General features: G+C 34.1%; 1 protein-coding gene across 1 annotated transcript in view; it reads right to left on the reverse strand.

Moving 5' to 3' along the window:
• ZFPM2 (zinc finger protein, FOG family member 2) overlaps window positions 1-20,644 on the reverse strand; it is a 408,841-nt gene that overhangs the window by 376,602 nt on the left and 11,595 nt on the right. The window contains exon 2 of the mRNA XM_008574052.1: window positions 2,198-2,356. Within this exon, the coding sequence (XP_008572274.1) occupies window positions 2,198-2,356 (159 nt within the window). The remainder of the gene's footprint in view (window positions 1-2,197; window positions 2,357-20,644) is intronic.

The following is a 20,644-nucleotide window of genomic DNA, read 5'->3' on the forward strand; positions in this document are numbered from 1 at the left end:
TTTCTTATAAGAAAGGACTAACAAAAACCTGAGATTTTGTGGGGGCCGCCCGGGTGGCGCACTGCTACAGTGCGCCACTTGGGAGCGCGGCGGCCCTCCCGCAGAGGGTTCGGATCCCACATACAGACCGGTTCCCACTCACTGGCTGAGCGAGGTGCGGGCGCAACGCCGAGGGTTGCGATCCCATTGCCGGTCCCGGTCTGGTACGGGCGCGACACTGAGGGTTGTGATCCGTTGCCAGACACAAAAAAAGACAAAAAACAAAAAAAAAACAAAAAAAAAAACGTAAGAGTTCTATACTCTTTCATTAAACATAGCCCCTAACCAGTGATCTTCTCAAAATTTAAAATATATCTAATAATACCTATCATTACTGCCTTCCTAGATCAATTAAAATGACAAAAAGGTCTAAATCCATACATTAACTCCTTTAACCACAAAAGCAAAAGAATAAATGGTACTTTCTCTTAGTTCCTTCTCTTTATTTCTATACCACAACATAAGATGGGTACTCTATAATGCACAAAAGATGTATTTTCTAGTAAGAAAAGATGTCATTAAACATAAATTTTAAAACTCCACATCTCTTGCCAATTCTTGTATGTATTATCCTAGCTACATACCATCAAGAAATGGTTCTAGCATCCAGAACAACTAAGGAAAATATTAATTTGACCCCATATCTGAGTCAACACTAGGAAAAAAGGCCTATTATGTCCACACTACTCTCATTTTCAACCAAAAATCTCTGTTGTAGAAGACAAGGACCATGTGACAAGGCCATCTTGAGGTCTGCAGAAGTTAATGGGTAAGGAGGTTTTCTGAACTTTACTGTGTCCAGGTACTGGTGCAGCCATTCTGTTCCCACAATTTCAGAGCCTGCCTGAGGTTTTTCTAACCACAGAGATGGGAATTGTCTGAATTCTTTTGTTTGTAACACATCGTCAACAAGAGAAAATGATACTGGAACTTTTAATAATACTTATCAAATATATTTGTGACCACTAAGATACATGTGTTGGCAATTTTTTGAGAAGCTATATCAGAATTCTTTATTTTTAGACTATGAAGTCTGATCAATAAATTCACAAAAAACACACAAAAATAAACCCACTTCATTATTTGTGACCACTAAGATACATGTGTTGGCAATTTTTTGAGAAGCTATATCAGAATTCTTTATTTTAGACTATGAAGTCTGATCAATAAATTCACAAAAAACACACAAAAATAAACCCACTTCATATCATTTATCTTCCTCAAAGTTCACAAGTCTGAATTAAAATGGTGCATACACAAACACAGACATACAGACAGAGACAGGCAGAGTCACAGACACACACTCTCAGTCATGCCCCCTGGGAAACTGCCATAGTAAAAGCAAAAGCGGCTTTTATAATGGAAGTGACCCAAACACTCACGAAACTGTGCATTAGTGCAGGAGGAGATAGAAGACCCACGAAATAATCAAATAAAAATAAAAAAGAATCATGAGTAACCTTAAACTGACTTACGAAAAAAGTAAGCAAATAATTCTATTTGTCCAGTGAAGACACAGTAACGGGCAAGACCACCTGGCTCCAAATCGCGACTGGAAATAAGCTAAGCTATGTTTCAGGTGCTTCTTGGGTTATAATGTTAATGTGTTAGAAGAGTATCTAGAATGGAGAAAGAGTATGTATTTTCTTACTGGGAAATATCTAAAAAGTGCCATCCTCCGTTTTGAAAGTCAATGTCAAACATGTGAAGCATTCGATTTTCAAAAAGAGTGAGGCAGACTCGTTGGCAGAGACACCATCTGCCTCATTCAGTCCTTATACTCAATGCCTAATTCAGTGCCTTGCAACCAACTGACAGTCAATAAATACTTTTTGAAAGGATGAATGAATAAATGATACATATTAAATGTATTATAGTTAATTGGCCAATCAACCTGAAAATGTGTCTAGTTAATTGGCCAATCAACATTAAAATATTTGTTTCAATATAAAAAAATGACTTGTTATTAAAGAGAAATTACTTCTTTTGTCTTTCAAGATAACATGTTACGTTTAAAAATTTCTGCACATATTTTCAGACTGTTCAATTAGGTCTCAGAACTTTGAGCACTTTTATTCCACCCTACTATGCATTTTTTTAAAACTTTACAAAATCATTTAAGTGGACTCACATATTACAGCCAACCATCAACGATTACCTTTGTTACAAAAGTATTCCATTTCTTCACAGCTCAGATTTTCAGGCCCAAAATCTGTGGAAAAGCTTTCCTCCAGTGGAAAGTCTCCTTTTGAGATGACATCTGTTTCCTCTGATGGACACTCTTCTTCCTCATCTTCAATGTCATCTTCAAGCGGCCCTTAAAAAGAATCAGGGACACTGTACCAAAAACATCCAAGGAAGATAGTGAAATAAAATCCTTAAATAGGGTCTTTTTAATTACAGTGGTGAGAAAAATGTATTCCAAGTCATATCACAAAGGGGACTCACACAAAATAATGCCACATGCATATTCACAAGATACATTGACCTGTGATGAGAAGTTCAATGAAACCAGTGCCTAAAGTTACTATATAGAAAGCAACCTGCGTCTCCAATCCCTCCCCGCCCCCAACCCTAAGCCCCAAACTTATTTTTCTGATTCTCTCCTGAAGAGCAAAACTATGTACTTTATGTTCATTTGTTTGAATTAACTGCCTGGTAAAGAGTACAAGTCTCTTTTACACTGTTGTACAATTTTACCTGAGATTTTAATAAAGATTTAAAGTAATTGAATGCATTTTAATTGAACTGAGATTTTAATAAAGTCTATACTTTTAAAAATCCATCTTAAGAGTGGATTCTGAGAAAAGATTTCATTATATGTGTTTGAGGCTTGAAGAAAAATTACATATTTCTCTCCCTGATGAAAGCATAACCCTATTCATAATTAATTGAATTTTTTCTGAAATGAAAAGTAGTTTTTTAATGAAAAAATGTAATTTGTATTTATGTGATACTTTTTCAGTAATAAAAATACAACTCCCTTAGAGAGAATGAGAGTGAAGTGCACTACATTAAAGGACCTATTTTATTGAAAGGAAAGGGAGGGCTGAGGTTGTTCAGACGGATCCAAAGTGAACTACCTGGGAATATCAGGGCTGATTGTGAATTTTTCACTGCCTCTAAAGAATCAAAGTAGCCATCTCATTTTACTAAGCAGAAGCCTGCATTTTCTCCCAAAGAAGTAATGTGGCATTTTCTCCAAAGAACACAATTATGGTAATTTATACTAATTGTCACTCATGTCAGCAGTCTCATCAGACAGGCTAAATACTCAAAAGCTTAGGCAGCCTCTCTCTCTCACCTTTTAGAAATATGCTAGGAAAATTTCAGGGCCAAAGGAGATACCTTAAAAATAATTTAAAATAGTGAATATATTACAATTTTTATATACAAAGGTACTTCAGAAAGTTCATGGAAAAATGGAATTAAAAGATAACACAAATTTTTCCATGAACTTTTTGAAGGCCACTCATATGTGTGGGTAAACAGGAGTGAGTACATACAGCATAGTGGTGTATTAGTGTTTTCCCAAAGAGTAACTTTTCATGAATTCATATGACAAACTTGCATGGACAGACTTAGTTGCATGCGTTTAAAGGACATCCAAGCAAAAGTTTTCTTACAGAGTCTTTTTGTTCTTCATAAAAATTATTTTTTTCCTTTATTTTTTTTTTTTGCTTCAAAAGAACAAATGTTAAGAGAAAAAGGATGCCCTAATTTCAAACACTCTGGTCATATTGTGTTTTCTTACACAGTCCTTGCACTGAAGGTGGAAGGTTGAAAGAACCATACATTCTGTTTTTGCAAAAACCAAATTCAAAAGTCATGAATCTCATATTAGGTTTTATCTCTTATTAACCATTTCAGGTTTAAAAAGTATAATCTTTCATTTTTTTGAACAATTACATCAAATATAAAGACATGCAAGAAAAATATAAAATAATAATAATGTAAAATAAGACACATTAAAACAAGACACAATTAAAACAAGACACAATCCTTAAGTCATTTATTTGATAATTTCAGAAGTTTAATTATTAATGCTCAGTATAATAAGGACCATAATAGAATATTTTACCTTATTTTTATTTTTACAAACAACTAAATTATAATAACAAATTTGGCCAAAAGGAGATGTGCAAAGCTATCTCATTTGTGTTTTATGTACGAGTTTCAAATAACTTTCTTCCATGATCTTTAAAATAACCCAGTGAGGTAGGTATGGGAATAACCATTTTTATTTTTATCTGGAAAGTAAAACTTAGTAGTTTAACTAACCAGTATAAATTTACAAGCTAATAGTGAAAAAGCTGATGTGAAAACTCAAGATTTTAAAAATATATTTTATTAATATAACATACTACTATGCAAACCATTCTTTGGTAGTTATAAACACATTCCTTCAGAAATATAACTTTTAAACATAAGTAATTCATAAACACAAAAAACTTCAGAAAATGGCTAATTCAAATAGCATCATTATTTATTTACAGATGTTTAAAGATCTAGTCTTTAAAAATTGATGTCTCTTTCTGCTCTTCTCAGATTACTGAAAGTCAACCAAAATATTAAACACCCCCCATAAAAAAGTCAGAAAAATCTTTTAGACTTACCAAAAATAGAATAATTGATTACTAATATTTATTGTTTACATAATTTATACCCACCCCAAATTAATGTGTAAGTAACTACTTTAATATCAGTTATAACAGAAATGACAATATATATCCTTTTGGAATATATATTATGAGTTTTGCTAACAAAAAATAAAGCTCCAATTGTAAACAAATATTTTAAAGAGTTTATATATAAAATATGAAAAACATAAAATGTGAAGTTCTTTTTATTTCTGGATGCTCTTCAGTTATAAAAGCCTATATAACAGAGAGAATGCATGCACACTATAAAAGTAAAATTAACAGAAAAATACTTTCCTTTAAGAAATAAAAGTACTCAATTTAAAGTACTCAATGTCCTAATAAATGGTTTCCAACAGTATGATATCAAATTCAATTTAACAACTGTATTAAAAATTAAATAGAAAAGTTCATGTGAAAATTTGAAAGAAGACAAAAATCACAAAGCATTGATCTATGCTTCAACCTCAAACTGAGTCATGTTATGGTATTTTAATATGTATATATACATACATATAAACATATACACACATACACACATGTACATTTATATATACATAATACTTTATTTCTTAAAGTTTTGATATTAATTGATGGCACAGCATTTCATATTCCAGAGGCGCTTTTTTTGTATTTGTTGGCTATCACTTTGCAATTCCAAGCAGTAATTGAAAAAAGCACTTATTTTTTCACTACAAAAATCCAAATGAAAGGTGAAAATTTTCTGCTCAATTGTTCAAAATACGTGGGGTCTCATTGTGCATATTTAGAACAGGCCACCAGAAAAGTAATTTTTATGGCCAACTTGTACTTCTTCCAAAGCAAGTGTCAGATTTATGTAATTTACCATAGTTTAAAATGTGAAATTACTATCCATTTATTTAGCAATGCCATCAAATCAGGCTCTGGGGAAAAGGTTTCTCTTAAAATGCATAATATTTATGGTTTAAGATCAGATCTCACTCTACTCTCTATATTGCATGCTTCTTTAACAGGAAAACCTTACAGATAATCGGTGGCCATAAACTAACATTTTAAGATGGTAAGAGACACTTGAAGCACAAGTACAATTAATAGCACCAATGAAGGAGGGAATGAAGGAACCTCCTGTGTATGGATTAGTGGGCACAGAAGTCCACTTCAGAAAAATCACCACACATAATTTGACACAAATAATAATATCTACTCAGAAAAGGCTCACGACTGAGCTCCATGTGCCTTCATGGAGAAAATTACTTCTGATTGAGGCCACTTGGCAGGCAAGTGTGAGGAAATCTGAATTTCAGCTCTTCAATTGCTTCTGATGCATAGATATTCAAACACACTCACCAGAATTAATAGTCCTAATGTTCATAAATATAAATATTTATCTCATTTTTAAATGCTAATAATTAGCTGCACATCCTAAAGCTATGAATACAATGGTACTATATGCTGGGCTCAGAAAGCTGTTAACTGTCTCTCAGAATAAATGAGTAGGCATCATTCCATATGTTATACTGGATGGATAATGGAGATTATAGGAAATTCTGGTGGGTACAAAGTAGGACTTCCACTTTCACAGAAGAGAGACAATTGTGTACTCAGGACTCATTTGAATTGGCCATAGCTACCCTTGCCCTCTGGAGATAAAGCTGGAGATAAGAAGGGTTGTGCAGATTGACAGTACCTGACAGTACTGATGGACAGCCCACTGTACAGGGAAGCCTTTCCTTCAGCCAGTACTAAAAGCTGCATTATAAAAGGTGGGTCTAAGGTAGTACAGCAGAGAATTTTTCATTGGGTGGTTGTTTCAATGATCTGGAATTGGTAAAGGACAAGTGAGATGTTCAAGATTAAGCACTCCCATCCTATACAGCAGTAGCATAATCACTGAATGAAATGAAAATAAAGAAGTGTATTTGCATGGTTAAGAAACAGATAGAGGAGGACTTACTCCCTCAGAAAAATTAATTTATGAGAAAACCATTCCTACAATTTTAGAGGTTTAAAGAAAGCCCTGAAATACATCCATAGCCACTGGAGTAAAAGCTAAAAGATGACAAAGAAAATTTGAGGGAAAAAATATAAAAACATATAAGAATTCAGAGGAAAGAGGATTAAAATAAGCAATACAGTGAGGAAATGCAAGAAATGATAAAGACCAACATAGTAAACAGTAAATCAAATACATGTATCTTTCAACATATGTCATCTTGATGAATATCTTTCTACCTTGACAGCCTACTGTAAACAGAACAACCCTCACCTAAATGTCAGATTGTCTTTGTTCAGATACATTCAAAGCATTCCAGAATAAGAGGCACCGAAGAAAGAAATTAAATTCTCAGAAATTAATATACATTTTCATGTATGAACGGGGAAAGAAATGCCAAATACTATGGTTCTGATACAATATCCCCCAAAAGAGGTCCTTTCTCTTAAGCTTTCATTGGCACTAATTTATTATACCTTACTTTAGTTTGGTAGTATACACCTTTTGATTAAAACAAGACACTCTGTTGTAATGGAACTATAGAGAGAATTGAATCTTCTCTCCATGCATTAATATTCTAAGCATTCTAGAAGCTGCACAAGACTAGCCACCTAGCAAAATGAGATTGTTTCAGAATACTGGGCAGCCTTGATTGCAACTGACAGGTGGGAAGAAAATCACATTAAAATATTATCATTCCCAATAATTACAATAATCCATCACAGCGTGCTCAGAAATTCCACTAGTTGAGTTTCCCCTGAAAACACACAAATATTTTCAAACCGTTTTATTCCAGTGCCTCTCAATGTGTGTCATTTTGGATAACTTTTATATAAGAAAGTATTATATTAATAATTAAAACTTCCATCACAAATTTTATATTGTTTTACACGTGCACAGAACAAAGAATCTACACTAATGGAATAAAATTCTCAAAATCTTAATGAATTAATGAAAATGAAAATGTTGATGTTCTCCCTAAGTTGCCAGCTCCTGTTTTGTGCTCTTTTAGTCATTTGCAAAAGATCCACTCAAAGGAATGAGAAGTCGCATAAACCCTTTAATATACATAAATAATAGGACCCTCCAAATCTCACGATTTAAGCAATTATATATACTGTGCTTGAATTATCACATTATAGTCGAGCCACATTTGTCAGGTCATGCTACCTTTTAAAATATAAAAATTTAAAATATTTAAATTTGGGATAAGCAAATTCTGGTTTGCATTTAATATGTAAATACACAAATATATCAAAACTCTGCAGAGACATACCCCATTTTATTTGACAGTAAAAGAAGTTTAAAACTTTTCATTTTCAACTTATGTTACATTTTCGGTATGAAGAAAATGAAGCAATGGACTGACAGGTATACTGAACAATCTGTATTCTTGCCTCATATTTCTGTGAATTTCAGCATAACATTCATAAAATACAAACTATAAAGCCCTTCCAATAGGAAAAAAATTATCATATCTTCTGTACACGGGTGCCCTGTTTGTTCAATTAGAAATGGAAAAAAATAAAAACCTCTAAATTAAGAAGCTAAATCCCACAAAAATATTCCCCTCCCCTCCTCATTACTGAGTAGAAACATCTCTAGCTTTAAAGCACTAATATGTTTTTAGTAATTTTATCTGGGGCATATTTTGTGGCTCTCAGTAGTACTAGAGTTTCGGCTGCTACATGCAGACTTCCTTACGAATCATCATTACCCTGTAGGCATACCTCAAAATGCTTCTCACTTGGTTCCTATTACATTTGTCTCATGCATATCCCACAGAGCCATTTAATGAGAAGGGGCAGAGAAGAGGGATGCTCTTTGGACAGTGCAAATCCATACTAACTCATGTAATTGAGCTTAACAGCAAGAATAAAACCTTATTTCTGTAGTCAAAAAAAATTGTATTTTAAATGAGCAAGTTCTTCCTGCAGTCACTCACTTTTAACAATAGTTGCATCAGGGGATCTAGTAGGAAGGAAACATTTTTATTAATATTTCTCTTATCTGCTAGAAGAATGTTGATTTTTTTCATTTACATTTGTTGCCTGCAGGTAACAGACCAGAGAATCATATAGTAGAAATTCTTCTTTTTGATTAATTTCTTTCCATGTGTTGTGTTATTTCTTCTATATAATTGATTTTGGGCTTTGCTCATAGCTGTACATCTTTTTTATATCTGTACCAACTGCTGTCCTTCAATCAAGAAAGTTGAAAGAAATCACCTAAAATTTGTTAGTTTATTAAAAATGAGATCTGTGAATATTTAAATTGAGTTTTAAAATGTTAATGTAAAAAAAGATATTAGAGAATTTTTAATGGAGGGTTCAATTTGACCATACACCATTGTAAAATGAAGGGAAAGGGGTCAGGTTTTATTTAAATTGTTTCTTTAGGGGGAAAAAATGCACTGTTGAATCTTATAAAAATGGAGTAATATTTTTTTGATACAAAGTCTTTGGCCATTTTTATAGACAGCAGTATTAACAGTTTTTGTATATAAACCTGAAAACACTTTAAATTATTTAAATGTTTTCTCCCCTGAAATGCCTTGCTTTGGGAAGCTCCAAGTTAACTGAATGATGCTAACAAGAAAACAATTCAGCTTTGAACACATGCAAACCTTGCAAGCAGCAACTAATCTTACATAGTAGATTAAATACTGATACCACAGGAAAAATAAAGTCAAAGGAAGAAATATAGACAAATTTGAACTAGAATCGCTAATGACTAATTTATTCACAGGCAGTAACTCAAGCATTGAGAAAAGTCGGTTCATTGGTACATGCCTTGTGCATTGACCCAGGAAGTCCGTGACAGAGGTGTCACTGAAATTCAAATATTTTGTAATTAGGTCTCAGTCCAGAGCCCCATAAAGCTATTCTCAGTTTACTGAAGATGGTAACCATACCATGAAAAAATATGAAAGTATATTCATTACTAAAATGATATATTTTTATATGATTGTGGTGTATTTCAATAATAAAAAGTCCATACCTGGTAATAAAGATGAAAACCATTTTCACCTTCTGAAAAACAGAAGATGAAAGCCATTGTGTGTTATTTTGTTCTCTTTATGAAACTTTCATATATTTATTTATTCATTCATTCATTCTTTATTAACTAAACTAATATTCATTGAGGGTGATGCACATGGCAGGCACTGAAAAAACAGCAGTGTACCAGATGAGACGGCCCCAACCCAAAAGGATAATCCAGCTAAGGAGACAAACCTTGTATACACAAGGTATGACATTGACTTTGATTTAAAAAAACAAAGCCAAAAAAACTCCATTTTAATATGGGGGAGGGGTAGAAAAAGCTTCTTATGTTATATCATAAATTCTAGTTATTTGTGCATTTTGCTTACCTCCTCTGTCATACTGTAATTCTACATACCTCATTTGAAAGGCAACCAGCAAGTATGGTACACTGCATTTAGCACCATGGAACTTAATACTTACTCAAATAAGGATTTTTTAGTTGAAGTTAATTGGAATAAAGTTGAAGCCCAAATCAAGGAGAGAGAATACTGGGCCATTTTTTTTTAATAAGCTGAGATGCATAGTTTTAAACTATTATTATTATTTATATTGTTGCAGGTAGTTTATGACACTTGACAGTATGAAATCCATGGTCCTTTCTTGGTTATTCAAAGCAAGTGCCATCTACCCTCAGCCTGCTGGAAGTCTGCTTGGGATGTGGGATCAGGCGAGCAGGGATTTTTTTTCCCAAAATGAGCAAAACTGCCATAACGAAAACATCAAGAATATAAATTCAGGACATTAGATTACTAAAAGCACACAGCACTTATGAGTAAGAAAGCAAAGGATTTGAGTCTATCCACAGCCCTTATACATAGTATGTGGCTGATAAATATTTATTAAACAAATTAATCAAAATGTATAACTTTATGGACTTCTACAAGAAAATATGTGTACGTTTTCTTTAGAAATGTAAAAGCACCATCAAAATAGAGCTATTATTCTTATCTAAAAAACTAAATTTGGCAAAACCAGTAAACATATCAAAAACCTAGTTAATAATACCGTATATGGTTATATAACAAAGTTAAATTAATACAAGTAAAAGAGAAGTGACTTTTTAAAATCATTATTTAAAACAGATATAAAAGAATTTTTAAAAATGGGGCATGTAGTCTTTTGACTGCAGAATGGATTTATATTTCCCTTTTAGAGCAAATCGAAGACAATATACAGATTGATTTTTTTTTTTAATTAACAACAACAACAAAAGTACTAGCCAAACAATAAATACAAAACAAAAGGCTTTGGCGACAAACTTTCTTAAACAGATTCATAAAGCAAAGATGAATTAAGGATGATTCTTAAAAACATTTAGCATGCATTTCTTTGTCTCATATGCAACTCTATGACTACATGCAGGAAATAAAGGCATTTTTTTTCAATTCACTGCAAAGATTTGGAGGAAAAACTTTCAATTAGGGAAGAAAATCAACAAAAAATTTTGAAACAGGTTTTTAGTAATTGTATATAAACATTTTTTCCTTTTTTAATAATAAAATTTGAATCTAACCCACATCTTATCAAATAAGTCAATTTCTCTTTTTTTAATCTTTCACTTTACTAACATTCTTTCCGACCCTGCCATATTAAAGTGATTCCTTACCTGCACAATTAATTATTGATTGAACCTTACAAAAGAGCCATTTAATAAAATAAGTGCTCTAGAAATGCCTGATTTCAGTGACTTATTACAAGCAGTTGATCAGCAAAGAGGAGTTCTCCAAGTGTGGTCCCTGGGACAGAATTAGCATCACCTGGAAACTTGTTAGAAATGCAAATTATTCATCAGACCCCACCCCAGATCTACTGATTTCAGACCCTCTGAGGGTGGGGCCATCAATCTGTTTTAACAAACCCTGCAGGTGATTCTGATGCAGGCTAGAGTTTGAGAACAACCGTGCTGGAATACAAATGCTGTACAGAAGTTACTTTGTAATGGTATAAATCATATTTCTTTTCCCTCTGAGGGTGGGGCCATCAATCTGTTTTAACAAACCCTGCAGGTGATTCTGATGCAGGCTAGAGTTTGAGAACAAGCGTGCTGGAATACAAATGCTGTACAGAAGTTACTTTGTAATGGTATAAATCATATTTCTTTTATTGTCATTAATAGAAACAGTACAATGATTTGCAGCTTATACAGGCTCCATGCCTTGATTATGAATAACCACCTGTTTACTACCACTGATGTGCTGTGATCAAACTACTTTCACCTGGGCAACTCCCCGTAGTCACTTGATAAGTGGCAGGTTAGGTTTACTTATTTAGTGCTGGTTAATTGTTCTACTAAATAATATCAGAAAGTCCAGCATGTGCTCAAATAACATTCTTTCATGTGATTCTTGGATGGAACAGACCTGTAGCCACTTCAGGCTGATCCCGAACATAACTTCTCAGTACCCACCAGGAGTCCTGCATAATAGAGTTGACAAGGATATTGTTGTACTGAAGAATTCCCTGCTGTCTGGCTATGGTATGGAAAAGAAAATCAGGCGAGAACATCTCATTTTTTAAAAATTATTGTCAACACTGTTTTCTTCGTCCTCCTCTCTTGAAAGCCTAGCATTGCATGAGATGTGAGGAAGGGTACTCTGGCCAGCCAGACGGGGGTCTGGTCAGTCAATAAGGGACAGTTAGTGTGAGGCGGGAGGTCCCAGCCAGAGCCCATCTCTCACTCTAGTGCCTTATTATAATCAGGCCGGTTGGTGCAAAAACCAGCTGTGGTCTATGGGATTTTGTGGAGCAGCATCGCAGTCAACCTTCACATTAACCCACGTATGTGGCTCACAAAACTACATGTCCTAGCATCCCCACCTTGAACCAAATAGTCAAGGTGAGGGCAACTACAGAAATCAAATCTGCTCCATTTTTCACACATAGGTGTGGCCTCCTGTTCCTGGCACACTGTCAATTTGGCCCTCCGGTAAATAATAATGAATATTCTTTCTAAGCCTGTACAGTCCTGCACACATGTTCCTTGCAGAGCCAGAAAAAAAAAATTCCTCACACAAAACAAAGCATTGTTGTAGATCCCGCTTATGGGTTGGAATACAAACTTTATAAGAATTTGCCTAATTTCACAGGTGTATGTGTAATTTTCCAAATTTCCATTCTGGCAGATCTCTTTCATCTTGGGGGAATGAAAAAACAAAAACAAAAAAACAAAAAGTCTCCAACAGATCTCAAATTGCAAAACCCTAACGAGACGAAGGGGGCTGTGTTGTGCGGCGGTAAGAACAAAATCAACATGTTCAATCCCATCTAATTGTAACACACCCTGGGACACACATCAACAGGGCACTTTATAACAAGTGTTCTATGTTGTCATTAAACTGCCATAAAGGTACCTCGATTCAGTACTTGTGAACATCTCAAGAGGGCCCAGAAAGCACTTCCCCATAAAACATATCTTCAAAAAGACTTTTACTTTATACTAGCACATTAAAAGAGTGTCTAAAGACACAGAGACACTGGATGTAGCTATATTTTTAAGAAGAACACTTACTCTCTGGAGAATCAGGAGAGCAGGTAGGTACCAGTGATAACAAAGCTAGCTTACCCACCCCGCTTCAGCAGCCACAACCTGGAGGAAGCATCAAAGGGCTCTCTTAAAAAGAAAATATCCTCTGCCTTTGGCAACAAAGCCTACAATAGAATAAAAGCAAGCAACTTTACAGGCAGAAGTTATAGGGTAAGCCAGAAGGTGGAGAACTCACATAAATGACTCTCTTCTGGCAGCTCGCAGTACCCCAGTATACACATCATAAACCCTGCACCAGCTTGCATGAGACATATACCTATGCATTCCTGATGTAAGTGCAATACGAAATCCTAGGTAGGAAGAAAACTGGCTTAGCAGCTTTTTTTCCAACTAAATGGGATTTCATTTTTTCCTTTAAACTGTAAGAGTGAAAATGCATTTATGAAATCTACTGAAGGTGATAAGTTGCAAAGTTCTTACTTCAATGCTGATTTAACAGCTTCTACTTAATGAAGACTTAGAAAGGTTCTCATCAGCAGCTTACTCGACCCCAATCACCCTCGCTCACTTAAAACAAAGAAATGTACATCCCTTTCCTCAAGATAGAAAATTCCAGAATATTAGATTTATCAGGACTTAATATTCAGTGCATTGGCAACAAATACAGGGGACTATGCACCCCCAAGAACATTTAATTCACATTGCTCTAAAATCCATGGTTTCTAAATCTTGGAAATAGACAAATACATCTAACTGGAATAAATCTAGAAATAAATGTTTTCCTGTTTTCAAATAAAAGGTTGCCTTAAGCATAAGCATGATTTTTTTTTTTTTTAGTTTGCTTTTGGTTTGTTTTGTTATTGTCCTTGGTTGTTATTTTGCTTTGTTTTTGAACCAGCATAGTATAAATTGCATGAAGTGAAATATGTTGACTTTATGTGTTAATAATCTTTTCCTAGTTCAGACATTAAATTCCTGCCGTTGTTTACTAAAACCATTATTTCAGCTCCCCATCCCCTGCTTGAATATACTTAAAATATTTTATTCCTGGCTTGGAAAAGTATAAACAAGCAAATCCTACCAACAAGTGTAAAAATTAACTCAGTTGTGAATTCCATTCCCTGCTAACTATAGCACTCAATCTGATCCCCCCTCTAGCTGTGACCATGTGCTTCCTGACTACAAAGGGAAGGACGTTTTCACCTGTCACCCAGCACTGCACCACCCTACACCATCTTCCTCCTTCCAGCACTCTATGTTAGAGTCAGGCTAACATTTGGCTCAAGTATGAGGGAGTATGAGAAGAACTTGTGAAAACTTAGGTTCCCTCTGCATTCCTAGAGAAAAATTATGGTGCCTACTATGATTCTACCATTCTCTACTGTGTCCCAAGTCTTATCCTCTAGTCCTCCTCTAAGGACATCAACTTTACTGTGTTTCAGATTCACACTGAAGGTTTGATAAAAAAAAAAAAAAAAAAAAAATGCAGCCTTTTAAGCCCTGCTCCAAAAGATTCTGCAACTCTGGGATAAGACCCACACTTTCATTCTGCGCTCCAAGTTATTCTCATACGACCACATATTGGGACACACAGATCTGTCTTCTAAACCTGTGGGAAGGGAAAAGCAAAGCAGATCTAAGTTGCGACATTCCTACAGCAGTGTGAGGGCAAGATAAGAGTGGACCGTTATCGCTCATCAGTAAACCCATGAGATTATTCTGTTCTTCTATATTTTAGTTGTACTTTGCTCAAGAACACCCTGTCCTACTGGGGGTTACGGCATATTCACTGCTGGAAAATGTGACAGTAGTTCTGTAGCATCATATTCTAAGAAGCCTTTTTTCCACATCTGAAAAGACATACATCATCAACTTGACCATTTTTTTATCCATTGCACTTGAGAATTATTAACGTACCAGATGGAGGTTTGACTCATGGAGAAACCGTGGGGGAATTCCATTCCATCATGCTTCCCAGAGCTCTTTGGAGATTTAACTTATACACAAATGGGACAGCTGTAAATTAGGTTACAAAAACCGTTACCTTTGTTTTGTTTTGTTCAATCTGTTTTTGCTTGCTTTTACAATAAATGTCCTGCTATGGGGAGTTACAGTGGAGGTGTAGGTACATCTGATCCTTTTCTGAGCTGTTGATGAGTTAAGGATCTAAAACATTCTCAGGAAATCTACTTGGATTCCATACACAGCTACTGAAAATGTCACAAACTACGGAAAGAGGCAATATGTGAAATGGAGATAAAGTGCAAAGGTATGTGTATATATGTTGGGGAAAGGTTGTAAAATAGAGAGAGAAGTTCCTTCAGTGAGAAGGTTAGAGATAGTTTGACTGCATCTCACACAACTCAAAGCAAGCTGAGTTTTCCTAAGTTTGGTAAAAGTTCTTAAGAACTATACGGATCAACAAGAAAAATGTCAACAAGGAAAAATTCATATTCATACCGTTTAAGGTTAAAGTTTTGAAAAGCAACTGCTCCTTTATAGAAACATCTCATATATCTAGGATCATCAAGGAATAAGACATATCAAATAAAAAAGGTGGCAGATCACTAACTCAACCATTAATGCTTAAATAAACTTAAAACAAAGAGATAAAAAGGAATTAATCTATTTTCATGAAGTTTTCTGAAATTGGCTGGATAAAGTCTATTTTATACTATATAGTGGTGCACTTCTAAGAATATATTTGAGTGAATGAAGACACAAAGCCACTCATTTAAGCCCCATGAAACTGGCTGAAGCGACAATTCTGTACAATGAACATGAAAAAGCATATTCCCAATTCTGGAAAGAACCTACTTATCTTTTAGCTTCCTAAATCATTTATATCTCTTCTCTGGATTGTTTCATTTTCTACTATTTGTGGTAAAAACCTAGGGCCTATGGCCAAGTCTTCATTTTACCAATGCCACAAAAGTCCCTTAGCATAATTAGCCCTCCACGTGTATCTCAATTTTGGTGCAAGAGAGATCACAAAAAAAACAGCAAAAACTGAGCATCTATCTGCCCCTGGCCAGAAACCATGCTAGACACTGAATCCTAAGTCATCTAGGCTTTGCCACCTTCATTTCTGAGGAGAAAGAACCAGCAACCAGGACAAAGCTTAAGCAGATGTCAGAAATCCCAGTCTGCTGATCGTCTGTCGTACAGCCTGGCTATCTCTCCATTATTTCAGGCTGGTAAAAATATATATATTAAGGGCACCTAGGAGTTGGGGGTTAGAGATGGAGGGAAAATTTGGAATATAAGACCAACAATATGCTAATGACTAAGAAAGGAAAGCCTCGCCTTTTTTCCCCCCAAATCGTTACTTTATAAAATGCAATAATATTTTTAAAAAATCAGCTTCATGTTTTCAGGAAGATATTTGAAGGAGTTTTTTCAAATAAGCTAACTATGTAATAAGAAAAGACTGTTATAATAAAAATCACAATAACCCAAATAAAAGGTATAATTATAAACAATATATAACACACTTGATGCAGAAAAACTGAATTAGTGATGCTGATGACAAATGACGAGAAACAGCAGGAGAGTACAGAGAATGACAAAAGTAGATTAAAAAGATCAGAGGTGGAAAGGGAGAAGCAGAGAAGACTGTTTACAGAGATACAACCCACTAATAATAGATAATCCTAAATTTAAGTAAACCTAGAAAATGATGTTAGTATATGTAACATTAAGAACTTACACATGCTAAGAATTTCCAGACCTGAAGAAAGTCCTCATGTTTGAGATTAAAGGAAACAACCAAAATCAATACTAAGTTTATCCTTGTTATATTTTCAAATAGAAAAAGTAAAGAAATCATCTTTCTACCCCTATGTCTATCTTTCTATCCCCAAAGCTAGTACTCTACTGAAATAAGTCACCTACAAAGAAAAAAAATAAATGACAAAGAAACAGAAGTGAAAGCAAGCATAACATTTCAGGGAAAGGTTATGAAAAAATGTTATGTTCAGTTAACTATGAAATTTATATGTACTGTTGACCAAACAGTCTAGGATCCATTGGGCCTCAGAACTGCATTGTAAAGTATCATTTCTGCAGACCTTATTAAAAGACATTCTCTGAATTTCAGAGATATGAATTCTTAACCATTAAAAATGACAAAACTGTGCTTAAAAAACAATTTGCAAGGAATGCAAACTTGCTAAAGACAAAAACATAATTTTTTTAAATGTCAAATTACAAATAAAAGTTTGATTCTGATAAGTCTAAATGCTTGTCAGGACTAAGGTAACAACATAGAATATTAGGCAAAACATTAAATGAGGAATTAAATTTTAACAAGGGTAATAAAAATAGATTAGATTAACACAGAATAAGAAGTGGGCTGAAATGAAGGCAGAACACCCAATTTTTATTCCTCTCTAAAAAATGGTTAAATTATTTTCATCTTGTTAATAAGAACACAGAATAAGAAGTGGGCTGAAATGAAGGCAGAACACCCAATTTTTATTCCTCTCTAAAAAATGGTTAAATTATTTTCATCTTGTTAATAAGAACACAGAATAAGAAGTGGGCTGAAATGAAGGCAGAACACCCAATTTTTATTCCTCTCTAAAAAATGGTTAAATTATTTTCATCTTGTTAATAAGAACACAGAATAAGAAGTGGGCTGAAATGAAGGCAGAACACCCAATTTTTATTCCTCTCTAAAAAATGGTTAAATTATTTTCATCTTGTTAATAAGTTACAATATAATCATTAAGAACACAAAAATAGAATGCAATATCAAAGTGAACAGATAACTGAACAAGTTTAAGGTTGAAATAAAAGACAAAACATTATTTTTTTAATTACATACATATCTTAAAACATTAGAGTTTCCAAATAAAAAATAGGCAAAATTGTATCAGTCAGAATAAAAGGAAAATATTGAAAAGCTGACAATATTATTATCACACAATATTTAGGGAATAAGCAAATGAAAGTTATGGTATCTTGATAAAAAAACAATCAATAGCAACACTATTGAGTGGATAATATTAATGAACCATTATTGAAATGCCATATTGAGGGAAACAAAAAAATGAGAATATAAAGAATTTAAACACTATAATTAAATCTACATGCATAAAATTAGATGTGGCATACCATTCTATTTCATATAAACAAAATAAAACTTTACAAAAATTCATATTTACAAACATTGATCAAATATCAAGAATTTCAAAGCTCAATAGTTTCTAAAAAGCAAATTTTATTACAATGCAATGCAATTAGAAATTAAATATAATTTTAAAATAACTTAAACATTTTCCTTAAAAACAACTTTAAAAGTATAAGTGATGTGGTTTGGGTAGTTCGAGTTCAAATACTAGCTTCCCCTATTACTAGTTTCCTGACTTCAGAGTACATAGGAAAGGCAGGAAAATGCCTGATAAGAATGCCAGAGTGAAGAAAATAAGATGTCCTGAAAGCAAATGATGAAATGCATCTGGTAGGTCATCGCAGTAATAGAGCCATCTTAAAGCACCAGAACGTCTCCGAGCAGGCAGGCCCAAAGATTCTCTATGAAAAGTGGGGGTAAAGTTAATAAAAACTGATACTGCCTTTAAAAAATCAAAAAACTTTTAAAATCTATTAGAAAAAACAAATGGTAAACACAGGTAAATAAAATTTGAAGAGAAAAAGACATAAAAAAAGATTTTTTTCAAAAATCAAGTACAATGTTATGCTAAATAAATTGAAAATACAATAAAACACAAGATATTTCTTAGAAATCTTACTATATTTTAAAAATTATTCAATTTAGAATACCTGAACTGAAAACTATTTGAAGACTTTCAGTCTTATTAAATACTTACTAAATCAGTAAATCCTTATTTAATAGTTAAATAAATTCAAGAAGTAGAAACTCCTAGGATTAATCTTGAGCAAAAATATATATGGCATTGAAAAGAAATCACAAAACGTAATGACATAAAAAGAATATGTTTTATAAATGTGACTGCATAACACATTCCTAGAAGTAGGAACCAAATATTATATAGATGCCAATAATCCCCAAAACCAATATATCATAGCCTTTGATTTTAAAATTTCTTGGGGAATTTTTAGGAACTTGGGAAAATGACTCTCTAGAGTAGTACTGTCCAATAGAACTTACTGTGATGATGGAAATGTTCTACAACTCTGCACTGTCTGATATTCACCCCACTCACCTCCAACTAGTAAAATAAACACTTAGCAATAGACTATTATTTGCAAGAATTCAATAAACAATAAAGATACTTCTTAGCACAAAGAGAAGGATTAATTAATTAAGTTGAAATAACTAGTTAACAATTTAGAAAGAAAAATCAATTTACGCCCTTATCTCACATTATTTACAAAATAAATTTCAGATTGCTTTTTCAAGAACTAAGCACAAAAAAAATAATAAATATAAGAAGTAAAACTGGTTATTAATCAAACCTTTGGACAGGGAATGACATTTTAGACACAGTAAAAGAAATCAGGAAGCAAAAAATGAAAAGACATAACTCTACATAAAAAATCAAAAATGCATCATAATTCTAAATATATTTAGAACTTCTGTATGCCAAAAAATATATATAAAAAATACAACATAAGGGGAAATATATTCAGCAAATAATGTAGATCATGTGTTCATGCTTTGTAATAATTGTCATTCTATAATACTTTGGGCACCTCCTCTGTTGGCATGACTTGTGCTAGTGGGTGTGCACAGTGAATAAAGGAGACAAGGTCTCTGCCCTCATGGAAGTTACATCTAGTGAGGACAACAGCAATTACACCCTTAAATGAACAGTTTTCTCAAGCCTCAAAACAGTCTAATTGATTCCTCTCTTTTCCTCACTCACGAGTCACATCTATCATCAAGTCCTTAAAGCTCTACCTCCAAAACATAATCAAAACGGACAGCTTCTCACCATCTCCACTTCTATGTCCCTAGTTCAAGCCACCTTTATCTTTCACCAGGACTAATGCAGTGTCCAGCTTTCTAATCTCCAGGAACCCACTCCAACCTCTCCTACAATCCATTCCTTGTCACAGGGCTATAAATTACATCTTATTACTCCTCTGCTTTTATGCCTTCTGTCTGCACTTAGGATGAAGTCCAAAACCTATATCATGGTCCACAAACTCCTGCAAAAGCTCCAGTTGGAAAGTGGCCCTACTAACTTCTCCGAGATAATCTTAAACTCTTCCCTCCCACCCTGGGATACTGGCACATTGGCCCTCTTTTAATTCTTCCTATACCCAAAGTTCATCCCCAACTTAGGGTCTTTGCACTTGTTCCTCCTTCTGCCTGGACCACTCCACCATCGCTCATGATTCATTTCCTCCTTCAGGTTTGAGCTCAAAAGTCCTCTGCTCACACAAGCTTTTGCTGCCTCATCCACTCCTCCCTCCCTCCCTCCCTCCCTCCCTCCCTTCCTTCCTTCCCTCCTTCCTTCCTTCCTTCCTC

The sequence above is a fragment of the Galeopterus variegatus genome, unplaced genomic scaffold, assembly GCF_000696425.1.
Source record: "Galeopterus variegatus unplaced genomic scaffold, G_variegatus-3.0.2 Scaffold991, whole genome shotgun sequence".
Taxonomy (NCBI): Eukaryota; Metazoa; Chordata; class Mammalia; order Dermoptera; family Cynocephalidae; genus Galeopterus; species Galeopterus variegatus.